The sequence below is a fragment of the Diachasmimorpha longicaudata genome, chromosome 13 (assembly GCF_034640455.1).
Source record: "Diachasmimorpha longicaudata isolate KC_UGA_2023 chromosome 13, iyDiaLong2, whole genome shotgun sequence".
Classification (NCBI taxonomy): Eukaryota; Metazoa; Arthropoda; class Insecta; order Hymenoptera; family Braconidae; genus Diachasmimorpha; species Diachasmimorpha longicaudata.
Genome location: NC_087237.1, coordinates 5,890,713 through 5,903,262, shown reverse-complemented (window position 1 = coordinate 5,903,262; position 12,550 = coordinate 5,890,713). Strand labels below are relative to the sequence as shown.

The 12,550-nt window shown below is 38.1% G+C and overlaps 3 protein-coding genes across 5 annotated transcripts; 1 reads left to right on the top strand and 2 right to left on the bottom strand.

Moving 5' to 3' along the window:
• The first annotated feature begins 599 nt into the window (after positions 1–599).
• Positions 600–5,919, top strand: LOC135168446 (serpin B10-like). 2 transcript variants are annotated; one of them, XM_064132627.1, is made up of 6 exons: positions 600–740; positions 1,345–1,647; positions 1,728–2,069; positions 2,175–2,431; positions 3,002–3,140; positions 3,207–5,919. In XM_064132627.1, exons 2-6 carry the CDS (start codon positions 1,345–1,347, stop codon positions 4,071–4,073), a joined length of 1,908 nt encoding a protein of 635 aa, XP_063988697.1. In that variant the 5' UTR covers positions 600–740; the 3' UTR covers positions 4,074–5,919. The 2 variants fall into 2 exon arrangements, with proteins under 2 accessions (XP_063988697.1, XP_063988698.1); XM_064132628.1 differs by lacking the exon at positions 600–740 and adding an exon at positions 1,100–1,240.
• Positions 2,172–7,342, bottom strand: LOC135168447 (MAM and LDL-receptor class A domain-containing protein 2-like). 2 transcript variants are annotated; one of them, XR_010300042.1, is made up of 11 exons: positions 7,046–7,342; positions 6,804–6,962; positions 6,526–6,690; positions 6,261–6,431; positions 5,987–6,095; positions 5,756–5,915; positions 5,460–5,601; positions 5,204–5,380; positions 4,914–5,117; positions 4,400–4,733; positions 2,172–2,464 (listed from the first exon to the last, which is right to left on the bottom strand). XR_010300042.1 is itself a non-coding variant. In XM_064132630.1 (10 exons), exons 1-10 carry the CDS (start codon positions 7,119–7,121, stop codon positions 4,459–4,461), a joined length of 1,638 nt encoding a protein of 545 aa, XP_063988700.1. In that variant the 5' UTR covers positions 7,122–7,342; the 3' UTR covers positions 2,172–4,458. The 2 variants fall into 2 exon arrangements, 1 of the variants encoding a protein (XP_063988700.1); XM_064132630.1 differs by having other exon boundaries at positions 2,172–4,733.
• Positions 7,343–7,771: 429 nt separating this feature from the next.
• Positions 7,772–10,959, bottom strand: LOC135168442 (uncharacterized). The gene is made up of 7 exons (XM_064132618.1): positions 10,634–10,959; positions 10,343–10,438; positions 10,180–10,263; positions 9,970–10,100; positions 9,802–9,897; positions 9,519–9,706; positions 7,772–9,407 (listed from the first exon to the last, which is right to left on the bottom strand). The coding sequence occupies exons 1-7, from the start codon at positions 10,769–10,771 to the stop codon at positions 7,984–7,986; spliced, it is 2,157 nt and encodes a 718-aa protein (XP_063988688.1). The 5' UTR covers positions 10,772–10,959; the 3' UTR covers positions 7,772–7,983.
• Between the last annotated feature and the right edge of the window lie 1,591 nt (positions 10,960–12,550).

Here is a 12,550-nt window from a genome sequence, read left to right as displayed (position 1 = left end):
TTACTTCTACTGTATGAATTGCATATTGTAATTTACTACCACACTCCCGCAAGAAGAGAAATTATCAGTAAAAATTACGGACCTTCCATTTTCCCATCGATTACGAAATCGCATCGGCAAATTTAAGTGACGGTGTCATGCCTCTTGACAGACCATTCAGACAAATATCACAGCCCACTTTGGAACCCCGGAAAATATCCGTAATTTTTATTGAATATATCTCTCCGCGTGTACGATCAATTTGATTCTTTACTCTCTTCGCATGTTATATTTTGTATTCCTTGTAACGTATTACACGTGACCATTTATTCGAATCACCCAATGAGTCAATGAATAATTATGATAATAATTGTAATAAAAACGTGTACATGACATCGAAGTTATTCCCATGAAGCATTTGAATCATTAAACATGACAATTATCCAAAATTATCACCTCATTCGCTCGAAAATTTGAGCCATTCACTTCTGTATTTGCATATGACACTTCCATTAAAACCAAAAACATGTAAAATTCATTTAAATACATTGTCGTTGCGTGAAACCGCGGGTATTTAATTGAAGTGTTTTTTAACTTCGCTTCATATACCGTGTATATATAGATAACTGTTGAATGGTGGGGATTGAACGGTGGTAAATACAAGTGTCAGCCAATAGCGCCTGTCAGTTGCTTCGGAGTGCTACAAGTAGCGTTTTTTTGTTAAATGTCATGCAGTTAGTCGTGTGTGGCCCTGTATAACGGTAATGTGTGCCAATACCCTATACCCAGATATTACTATTATTTAATATATGGAAAAATTCACCATAATAGACACCTCCACGCGATTACGATTTTACATTGATAATCGATTCGTCGATCGAATGTGAACGTCGCCTGATTCACCGTTTCGAATGTTGCAACAATGAAAGTGAAGCGCGCGCCCTTGACATTCGCGTGAAAGAAACATTTCCACATGAAATTATCACCGGTTATCCTTGACAGACAGACATCAGAGAGAAATATTCAGTAAAAATTACGGAACTATTCACGCAATCTCGAAAATACGGAACGTCGAGTGATTTAACAGACTCATTACCGAATAAAATAGTAATTGGTCGCGTAATTGTTTCAGGAGAAAAATTTGCGATTAGTGTCAACCATTTTTAAGGGACTCATCGGTTATTCCAGTTTATTCGACGTCCCGTTCGGTAAAATTTCGTAGTCCTGGGGGAAAAATAACGAAGCGAGTTCTTCTTGGAACGTAATTCCACTTTTTTTATTTAGTAATTTTTATTTAATTTTTCTCTGGATGTCTGAATATTTTTTCTGTTCTCATCAGCAACACTTTTCCCATTTGCGTTTCAGATGACGAAAGTATCTTTTATTGTCCTGTCATTGTTTATCGGCACTCAGTGTCAACTGATATTCCCCGATGAATACGATAGATTCGAGGATATCAGTCCCCGGAATGAAAGCCAAAGTCCGTTCCCCACATTTCCCTCTGGGTATCCTCTCCTCGGTAATAGTTACCCCCCCGTGATGGATTTTCAACACGCCAAAAGTATACAATCATCATCATCGAAAAATTACAACAACAATGCGGTATCAAGTGACGGTACGCCCAACACGAATGTCCCCGATGAACAAATCCACCGACACGACAGCTATGTGAGTATAATTTTCTACTCGTTACATGAATAATTATGCAATTATTGGAGTAATTATTTGGTCTTTATGTGTATCTCAAGGTCGATAATCTCATTGTTAAGGGAGTGACGAAGTTTGCTTTGGACATGAACCGAGCAATCGATGCATATCAGCGAGACCAATCGATGAGCTCGGACCGTCCTAATGTTGTATTTTCCCCAGTGAGTTTAGTAGCGACACTGGCAACAATTTTACTGGGTTCGGCCGGAAAAACGTTCGACGAGGTGGGAAAAATTCTCGGTTTTTACCCTGATTTCGATATTTCTGGACAATCAGAAGTTATTCATGAAATGCTGGGCTCACTACTCGCTTCTCTCGATAATAAACTTCCCATCAATGCCCCCGGCCCTCGAATCGAATTCGCAAATGGAATATTTATTCAGGTAAGTTGCTCTCGGAGAAGCGATTCGTGAAATGAAATCATCATAGATTGATTAATAATATTTTTAATATAAATAAATGTATAAAATTTTTCATCATTCGTCCAGGCTGGCTATCCCATTCGTCCAGAATTTTTATCAATCAGTCAACGAGTTTATAACAGTGAGGTAAACAACGTCGACTTTGCGAGACAATCAGCGTCAGCTCAGAGAATCATCAACAACTGGGTAGACATGAAAACCCATGGAAAGATAAAAAATATTCTGGAACAAACCCCATCTTCCGAGACCAGAGCTATTTTCGCTTCTTCCTTGTACTTCAATGCCGAATGGAATAAATATTTTCTCGACAACACCACCAAACGGTTCGTGAATTTTAATTTCGAAGAATCTCAAATCTGCAAAGTTAGAAGTAAACACCGAGAGAACAACAAAATAAAAATTACCAGAAAAAGGATAAAAATAAACTCCCGAAAAATTATCTGTCAGCTCTGCAAAATTTCCTGCAACTACACCTCGCTATAAGATAGCAAAACAAATATGTGATTTTTGTAAAATGTGTCCGTGTGAAGATGAGTAACTTTTCTTAATTCTCTCCGTGTAATTCCCCTGAATATTTCTCTCTCTGGAAACAATGATAAATTTAGAAAAAAATCATCGGGCAATGTTTCTAGAGTCATACTGTACGTTGGGTTTTTCCACTGACAAATCATGTGGGAATATTCTTTCTCATGTGGATTTTTTTTTTCGATGTGTGTTCCCGCTGTGTTTACCGAACGGTTAAGAATAGTGAATGGGAGTAATAATCACTGGCCCGGGGGCACATATACATATTTTTTTGTTCTCTCCAAGAATAATACCTATACTTGGCTCTTAGAAAAGTAGCTACAAGCGAATGTAAATGATTTTCAGACGTGATTCTTTGTTTATGACAGGAAACCGTTTACGTTGCCATCTGGACAAACCGTTGACGTCGACATGATGTACAATGCTGGGTTTTTCCCGTTCCACCGTGACCAGAAACTGGGCATAGAAATTCTGGGACTTCCCTACAAAAATAGTGCTGAAAGCCCAGTGAGTTCAGCTGCTCAAACATCTGCTAAAATTCAACAGATAAAATAATGATTTCACTGTTTTCAGGCTGAGCCATCTGATTTTGAACTCTTCGAGTCGACGATGTACATTCTGCTGCCAAGATCTACAGACCCAAATGCTCTAAACGCTTTGCATTCCACGTTGACCCCAGAACTTATTGAACAACTCATATTGAAAACGGAAAGTCAATATTGTCTTGTAGGACTGCCAAGGATGAAGCTGACGAGTAGTCTGCACCTGAAACGTGTCTTTGAGTCACTGGGTCTGACTTCACTCTTTCATCCCAAGCAAGCAAACCTGGCACTCCTCTCTGCTGGCTCCAGTAGTCCGTCTCCAGCGACTGCAACCACCAATCCATTCATCTTCACGAGAATCAATGACGAAGACTCTTCTGTCACTGGTGAAAAGCCGAGTGGCAACTTCACAGGAAGAAGCAACTACTTCAGGTACGAAGATAAACGAGGTGGATATAAAATTCAACAGTGGAATAACGGAGTTTACGTTGAAAAAATTCCAAAATCCCAACGACGCAGAAGACAATTATCAGGTGAAGAGATTGAAAAAAATTCTAGACTCCACAAACGACAGGTAAATCCTCCCTCTGCCTCGGGTGGAGGGAGATTTAGTGAGAGGCAGAGCTTTTCGAGTTATGGTCTTGATGCACTGAGAAATAGTGCTGATCTTGTCAATCCTGGATTGTATGCATCGGATTTTATCCATAAAGTTGAAATTGATGTGACAGAAACTGGTACGATTGCAGCAGCTGCTAGCAGTGCTGCTGTTCTACGCACCGCATATCTTTACGTAGCCAATAGGCCTTTTATATTTTTTATTAGACATGGGCCATCACGATTAATCCTCTTCTGGGGAACCATCAATAAGCCCACCCCGAATTATCCAAAGTCATCATAATAAATTAATAATAAATTTGCCTTTAAGTGGCTACATGTCCAGTAATATTACCGTAAATTCTTATTTATTATGCGGTCATTGAAATTTCACCCACATTCAAGAACATTTATCAATATTAATATTGCTTATTTAAGACTGAATTCACTACTTAATTTTCAATAATTCGTTGTACGATATTCCCACGCAATTAGAGTTACTATGATTGAGAGCTTCAGCGAGTATAAATAAATGAAAAAATCAAATAAATAAATTCGAAACAGAAAGCTACATGTTTCACATTATTTTTACACACATGAAAATGACTGGTAAAAAATAATACTAATTACCTGTTAGTAATGATAAGTTTTAAAGTATAACTCAGAGGTGGTGGAACTGTTGGAGCTATTCATGGATCATCGTTCTCACTTGGTCGTGCCAAATTGAAATCCAGAATTTCGTCAGACGTAAGAAATCGAACGTCACTGTCTTCAGATAATCCAGATCCTTTACTCGATTTAGCACTTCGTACGTATGATTTTCGCCAGCTCCAAATGAACATAATGACAATAGTTACAACTGCTCCGAATGCTACGAGAGCTGCTATTATACTGATGATTGCAGTTGAACTCAAAGACGCGTGAGATTGCACTTGTTGCACATGCTGTATCGCGAATTGTGTTTCTGTTGGAAAAAGTGGGTAATTGTGTTTTTTATTCATATGAAAATTTGTTATTCTAAAAATTAGCAAATGTTCCTTATCTTGAAACAGTTCAAACAAAGCCAATTATATCACAACCATTTGCATCTACATTACTACTGAGGTCTAGATTTTTCGCATAATGATTGAATTCGATTACTCACCAGTTGTCTCATCCGAATGAGTCGTCTTAAATGACGTAAATGAGGTTTCAGAGTGGATTGGGCTTTTAGTCATTGGAAGAGTCAATTTAGTTGTGTAAGGCTCCAGTTCATCTTTGGGCTCGACAGGTGTTGAAACGTAATGATGTCCCACTGTCAATCCATCATTACCAGTTGATGCTGTGTATAAGTCATCTGCGCTAGGGGCTGAAAACAAACCACAACGTGAATACTGATTTTGAAATTATCATTTGCCTTGAAATGCTTGTCAGATTGTGCAGTGTGAAACAAACCTAGAACGCAGTACTCAGCAAAGTCAGGACAGCATGTGGAATTATCAGCACAGTCGTCGGAACAATGGCATGCGTCAGGCGACGTCAGTGGTATTATAGTTGTCCATGTGCCTGTGGATTTTACATTACCACATCTCCCTCGGCAGCTCTGTGCAGCATTGACTATTTCAATTTGATCTTCAACATGTCACCGTAAAAATTATTGACTACACTGGTCGAGTAACATTTAATTTGTCTTTCTATTTGTTGTCTTTACCATTGTTATCTGCTACAGATGTGCGCGTTATGTTGTCGTTGGGTGTCTGCCCTTGCAAACACTCTGCACCTTGCAGAATGGCCACATCGTCCACTGCCAAATCACTCTCATAACCGGCACCCCGTATGCCCTCAATAACAATCTGAAGGTGAAAGAAAAAAATTGACATTTTTCATTATGAAATTTGACATCGAATCACGGAGCCAGTTTTAGAGAAATTTCTTCAAATCTAAGAGAGATAGCGGAATTGTCATGACATGTCGCTACTGAAATAATATATTCATCAACTAACATACTTGAAAGTTGTCACTCGTTTTGGGAAGATTGAAAATTCCATGGAGCCATTTATTGCCTTGATTATGATGCTTTTCGAACATTAATTCAGGATTATCAGGATCTGACTCCAGTTTGAAGTAAATTCGTAATGCACCGATGTTAACTCCATACATGTGATACCTGAGAACAAACGATTATTGCTACTTCATTTTGCCCCATTATCTTCTGCAAATAGTTTTTCGAAAAATTACCAGAAAGAAAAACATCCAGAATTGGTCAGTGAGGCATTATAGAGTGGTGATATAATTCGGGCTGAATCATTGAGAAGTCTCCCAGATGCTTCAATGTACAGATAATACCCTGGAAGATGCCACAGGAAAAAAATAATCATTTCTAGAGCTCACACATAAAATTTCGTGATGATGCGATTTTTTCTTATGTTGCGGTTTGTCTGCAGTTTTTGTTTTATTAAAAAAAAACTCAGGAAAACATTTTGAAGAATGTAAGTCTTCCTGAACACCTTACCATCGTTTCCAGGGCCGAAGTTATGATCGTACGTAGGTCCAGTATTAATATGCGAACTTGGTGTCTGAAAATTATGTCTGCGCCAATCAAAGTCATGTTTGGGATCCTGTTCCCACCAACACAGATCTGGGGTTTCAAAATCACACTTTGTCGGTGCTGAGAGATTGCCACCTGTCCAAAAATAAATATATATTCTGCTGATAAAAGAAACACACACGATTGAAAAGAGAAATACTGTGGTGACATAAATCCGTTTGGAGTTTACCTCTGCAGTGAGGTGCTGTGCCATTCCAGGTCTTTCCATTGCAATAAATTTCAACATTGCCAACGAGTAGATATCCGGGCTCGCAAAAAAATATAAGTACTGCTCCATCATATTTCGATGCAGCAAGCGCGTGGTCAGGAGTGGGTAATGGTGGACACCGAGAATCTTTAAATTACACTGGTATAAATCCACTAAATTTTAAATTACGTGCCACAGTAGATAACACTTTAGAAAATTAAATAAATAAATTATTCATGTATTTATTGTCCAATACGTACTGACGCAAACGGGTATTGTAGTATCCCAATTACCACGGATGCAGGTGGAATATTTATCTCCAATAAGAGTGAAACCCTCGTAGCATTTAAATCGTATAATTTTTCCGCGTCTTCTCATCTGAACTTTACCATTCATCAAAGACACCGGCGGACAACTCACTGAAGAACGAAGAGGATAAAAATTATTGGCTTCATTACAAAAGAAGAAAAAAATCAGTAGTTATCATCATTTTTTTACTTACGTCCACTATCCCATGTGCCAATAGTAAATTGTCCGAATTCTAATATGGCAATCAGCAATATAAATAAATACTTCATCGTAGCTCATTCACTGATAAATTTTAATCGTAATATTTCAACTTTAAACCATCCCCCTCGTCACCACGTGATTATCCGCTAATATTTACTGTTTCTTTTTCGCGAATAGTCAACTATTATTCGAAAATGGATATTAAGTCGATTTTCAAGTGCTATTGGCCTACATTTAAGAGTGATAGACTCATAATGAACGCTCGTTATTCAAACGTTTTTGTCATTTAGCGCTTCCATACAGCTTCACGCCGGGAGGGAATGAGGGCGGAGATGTTACTTCCCTTCTGACTGTGTTTGTGCGATTGGTTATTATCTGTTTCCGTTTGAATTTATCTTACACTGACGCTAGCTATTCAGAGAGACCTTGGCCGCACGGGAGAACCCAAAATTTTATGACCATTAATGTTCCATCATCATCACTCTCTCTTTCACATGATTATAGTAATCTATTTTTTTTGCATTTGCTGTAATCACTTGTCTCGAGTAATTACAACAATTGACTTTACTTCCGATTGTAACTAATAAATACTTATATACCAATCATTTTTTAAAAAGGAATTGGAAAGGAGAAAAATATTTTCAAAAATAGTGAAGTTATCCGATAGCCACAAAATTTCAAATTTGTAAAATAAAAAATAACGCAACAACCAGAGGAGTATATTATTAAATAGTCAACTTTTTATTGTGGAGACATTTCTGGCAACGGAAAAATTTTATTATTTTAATAAATAGATATGGTGCCACTGGGTTAACTAAAGCGATAATTATATTACTTGTCAAAATATTCACTAATTAAATATATCACATGATACGCCTTATCGATGCTAGGTAATGATAGAAGTACGTGTACAAAAGTTGTATAATCAAACTAATAATAATAACTATTTACAGTATCAAAGAGAATTTCGCCACGTTTACTACGATCCAATCGTTTATTATCATCACTTCGGTAATGTTGGTAATAATTTGGAGAAAGGTAATGCTTTCCTCGGGAATTGATCCACTCCTCTGTATGCAATATGTCTGCTGGTCTCTCTGGACCCCATTGGGCAGCGTCCACTTGTTTGTTCATATTTCTTAAATTTACAACGTCGTATTCGGTTTTGTACTTCCTCTTCTCCGGATTAAATAAAATAACAGGATCGGCCATCGGTCGAGGTACAACGACTTGATCAGTATTACCATTCTGATAGAATGGATTTGCAGTCACTGTCAATGGACCTTCCTCAGTGTTGTATGAATATTTATTTGGATAGACTGCAATACGCCGAGGGCAACTCCTGATATCGTACTTATTATCAACTGCAAAATACTTGAGCGGTTGCATGTGTTTGGATTTGACTTCAGTGAATTTTTTTTCATTCAGCTGATTGGCTTGATTAAAATAATCATCGTGGAAGGACAGGACTTTCAGGTTCTTGACGACAGCATCCTGCATTGCAACAGCATTGCCTTTGAAATTACCATCGACTGTCTTATTGTATAATGATTTACGCTGCCATGTGTTGATGACATCCGATTTGAAGTGCAGTCCTCTGGTGAGGGATTTATCTCGAGGATTGTCGTCTGAAAATCGTAGGAATCCTTTCAACATCTCTGATGTATCCTTTGAGTACTGATGAGACGCGTCGGGCAAATAATCGACGAAAAATCTCGCCTCATTTGTCTTATGTCTTTTATTTATCATTAAATCTCTGCTGTTTATGGGGTAATTACTAATTGTATGACCTTTGGTTGCCTTGATGTCGTCAAAATCCTTGCTGTTCACATGGAAGAATTTGTCATGACGAAATAAACGAAATACAACACTCGGAGTTGGGATCATATTATGATTTTCATCTACATTCTTGAGCGATTCATCTACTTCATATGATAGATGATTCAATTTATCTAGATTATTTCGAGACTTGACTGATTTTCTTGGATAGCAACTGGGTTTTTCCATTTTTCCAAAATCTCGTGACGTCCCAACAAATACTGGTAAATTGTCTGTCTCAATTGCAGATGATCTCAGCCTGTTTCTCTTTTTCGGTTTACTCAAGTCATGCGAATCATCATATCTGAGAGACTGGTCATGTATCATTTGAGGGTTTCTACTCCATTCCAGATTCTCATCATCAATAGCTGAACATGAAATGTCTGAAAGACTTTCAGTCGTCAATTTCGCTTGTTCTACGTAATTCTGTACCGGACTCTTCTCAGACTCTTCGCATAATATGGAAAAATCACAGTTAGAATCGTTGGATTCTGCATACACGTCTCTCAGGAACATCGTAATTTTATCTCCAGGAGCTTGAGAAGAAACAAAAAAGGGAGCATTTTGATCTTTGATTATTGCTGACGTCCTACCTACCAGCTATTTATCTATCCCTCTATTTCAAATATTCAATGACTATGCCGTACCTGGGAAGTAATCTAGAGGGCAGTTAATGAAACGTTCGATGCAGAATTTTGCACAAAATTCTTCAAAACATGTTACAGGTGACCAGCGCCAACGTCTCACGGACTGAATTCCTGAATTTTTCTCAATTCTCGTGTTCTGTAGCTTCTCCGATCGATTATTATCCAGGTCTTTCTCAATTGGTGTCAGTCTGAATAAGAAATCCATCGGATTTATGACCATCGTTCATTAATTACTATTATTATTTTACTTTAGCTTTCATTCAGTTTTAATATTATCCCTTACTTGTCATCAACTGCTGTGCCTCGGCGAGAGCTGTCGTCAGACGTCTTCAAGCTATCCCGTTGTTTGTCATCGACCCCTCCCACATCCTCAGTTTTTCTGGAAAATTTTTTCACATTAGAGTCTCGAAAATACAGTGAAATCACCTAGAATCGTTGGAAGATGACGTACTTTGATGAATATCTGTCATTGTTAAGGAGCTGTATCACATCACCTGGTTGTCGTCTCCCATTTTTTGCAGACGTATCACTTGTTTTCTGCACTTGCTTGCCGCTAATGGCATTTCGATAAATCCCAATAGACTAGAAACAGAAATAACGTTGGCTAAATGACAGTACTGACAGTACTCCAATAACTGGGAAAAGGACGAAAAAACGATACCGGCTGGGGAAGGAGTCGATCACACAACGTTTTTTGTCTGATTTCTTCGGTGTCATCTCTTGTGACCCTCGTTGTCTCATCATCCTGCAATATATAATTTCTAAATAATCAAGCAATGCATTCAAAGCACGAGAAAAGTCAGTTTGAAGAATTATCTGATTACATTGTTCTGTCTTCTTTGAGCAAATTTATTCAGTGTCTTTCTCAATGACGTCTCCACCTTCAAATTCAGTCCTCGTTCCCCGTTAGATCTTTGTCTCTGAAAAAATCATTTAAGTTCCTCATTCATCATCTATTTTGCCATTTTTTCTCAGACTAAACCTATGAATGAGTTTAGAGGTTAGGAAAGTGGGTGATACATAATTACTGATCTCTGCTCTCAAAGTATAAAATATTTGTTCAACACTTTCTTTCTAACGAAATAAAGTAACATTGAAAGTTTGTTTAACCATACCAACTTCCTCCTTGTATCCAGGACCTGACGTCTCACTTGATCGAGATCCTTCTTTCTTCTCTTCTTTTTTATTCTTGTCATTAGTGACAGCTGATCGTGTTTCACCAGAGTCTTAGATTTTGTCATTTCTTCACTCATTGCTGCTTCCAGATGTATCCACTTCTACTTCTCCTACTTCTCGATCCTCATAAAGGAACTTTTTTGTGATAATTTGTTGGTTAGGAAGAGAAGAAAGATTCTCAGGCGAACGCAATGATAAAGGGTCACAACTTCACACGTCGGTTGTTTGTAAACCGTAGTTTGATGAATTACGTTTCTTATACATCAGGCAAAATTCTTTTGGAGTGACCTTGATGGGTAAATGGGAATGAAAGTGGAAAATTCCTCTATAGGTAAGACTGCAGACAAGTAGAAAAGGACACATTCTGATTTTTTGGTAAAATGGAAAGAAATAGTTGTGAATCGTGTGAAAAAAAATTGAATCAAAATTACAATAAAAAATCTACAAATGACTCGTCGTAATGTCATTTGTAAGCGACGTGCGTCTCCATGAAAAGTGTCAGTTGGAAATGAAATAGTACGAATTGCCTCGTAAATTCTACGATTTCTTCCATAAAAATTAACCACCCGTCTGATGACCCACTATCGTAGGGACAACAAGTTGTTCCGTCATTTATTCCCAACGATTGAGGGATTTAACGAGACGGAGCGTAAGAATAATTCATCGGCTTCTTAAGGACTCTTTATCGTTCAAGAATTATTAATCTCAGGAACGTAATAATTCCCTTTGCTCTTTCGAAAAAAATTTCCGAAAAACGATTTTTAATTGTGGATTACGTGAACTGTTCCATAATTTTTCCTGAGCACTTGTCATTCGAATTTCAGGGAGTCAGAGGGCTGTAGTGGAGGCTGTCAAGGAAAATTGCATCGTGAATTTTCCAAACTCGTCATTATGATGTTCTATTAATGAATATTTCTCCCGGGTGGAACGTAAAATTCGTCAAAGCGTCAAATTTGAGATGTCTCTTTAATAATGAACCTCGCAATAGTTATTTTCTGATATTGTAGCTTTGACACGTAACGGGCGTGACTACTTTGATATTGGTTGACCCCGGAAATGGAGTGTCACCATCCCTTAAAACCCCTGTGAAGCTTCAATTCCCGTTCTGTTGCGCTCCATCTCCCCCGAGCGGTGTATTGTTGACCCAACGATCCACCTGCCGCTAGACTGTCATTGTCAACGATCCTTGCTCGTGTTTTTTATGCCATTCGCAACAGCCCAGGTAGGAGTGAGCCTGTGTCCCAAGCACTCGAGCCTGACTTTTTCCACTGGAGGGAAAATTCTTCGTCTCTTATTCATGCAGTGAAACGTCAATGGAGACAGCTCCAAATAACGTTAGACAGCCACCGGACATCTTCCCCGTATCATAACAATTTTTTATTTTTTTATTCTTTCTGCATTTGACTGCATTCATTCGCCAGTGAGTTCTTTCTTCTCGCTATTCTCCACACGTTGAATACACGTGGCTATAGCATCGAGAGGAAATGCCTCGGAGTATCCCTAAAAATAGAATAATAAAAAAAATCATCAAGATTTTAGGTCGCTCGCTGAGAACATTACCCGCCGTGATTCATGAAGAAAATCACTGTTTTTCGTGAAAATTAATGAATCACAATGGTGCCCTACTGCCCCTAAAGTCCATTAATATTTTCTTATTCCCCCAATATGAAGAGGAAATACATAACGTTCGTGTCCTTTAATCGGCAATTTAGGGGAGTAATTTACGTTAAACGCTGAACATCCACAAACAAGGTTTCGGGGTAGATCAGAGCTTGTCAACTAAAGGCAATATATTTTATTACCATTACTTCAAGTTGGAATTGATGTGGTATAACCGGGCTCGCGCGCGTCATACA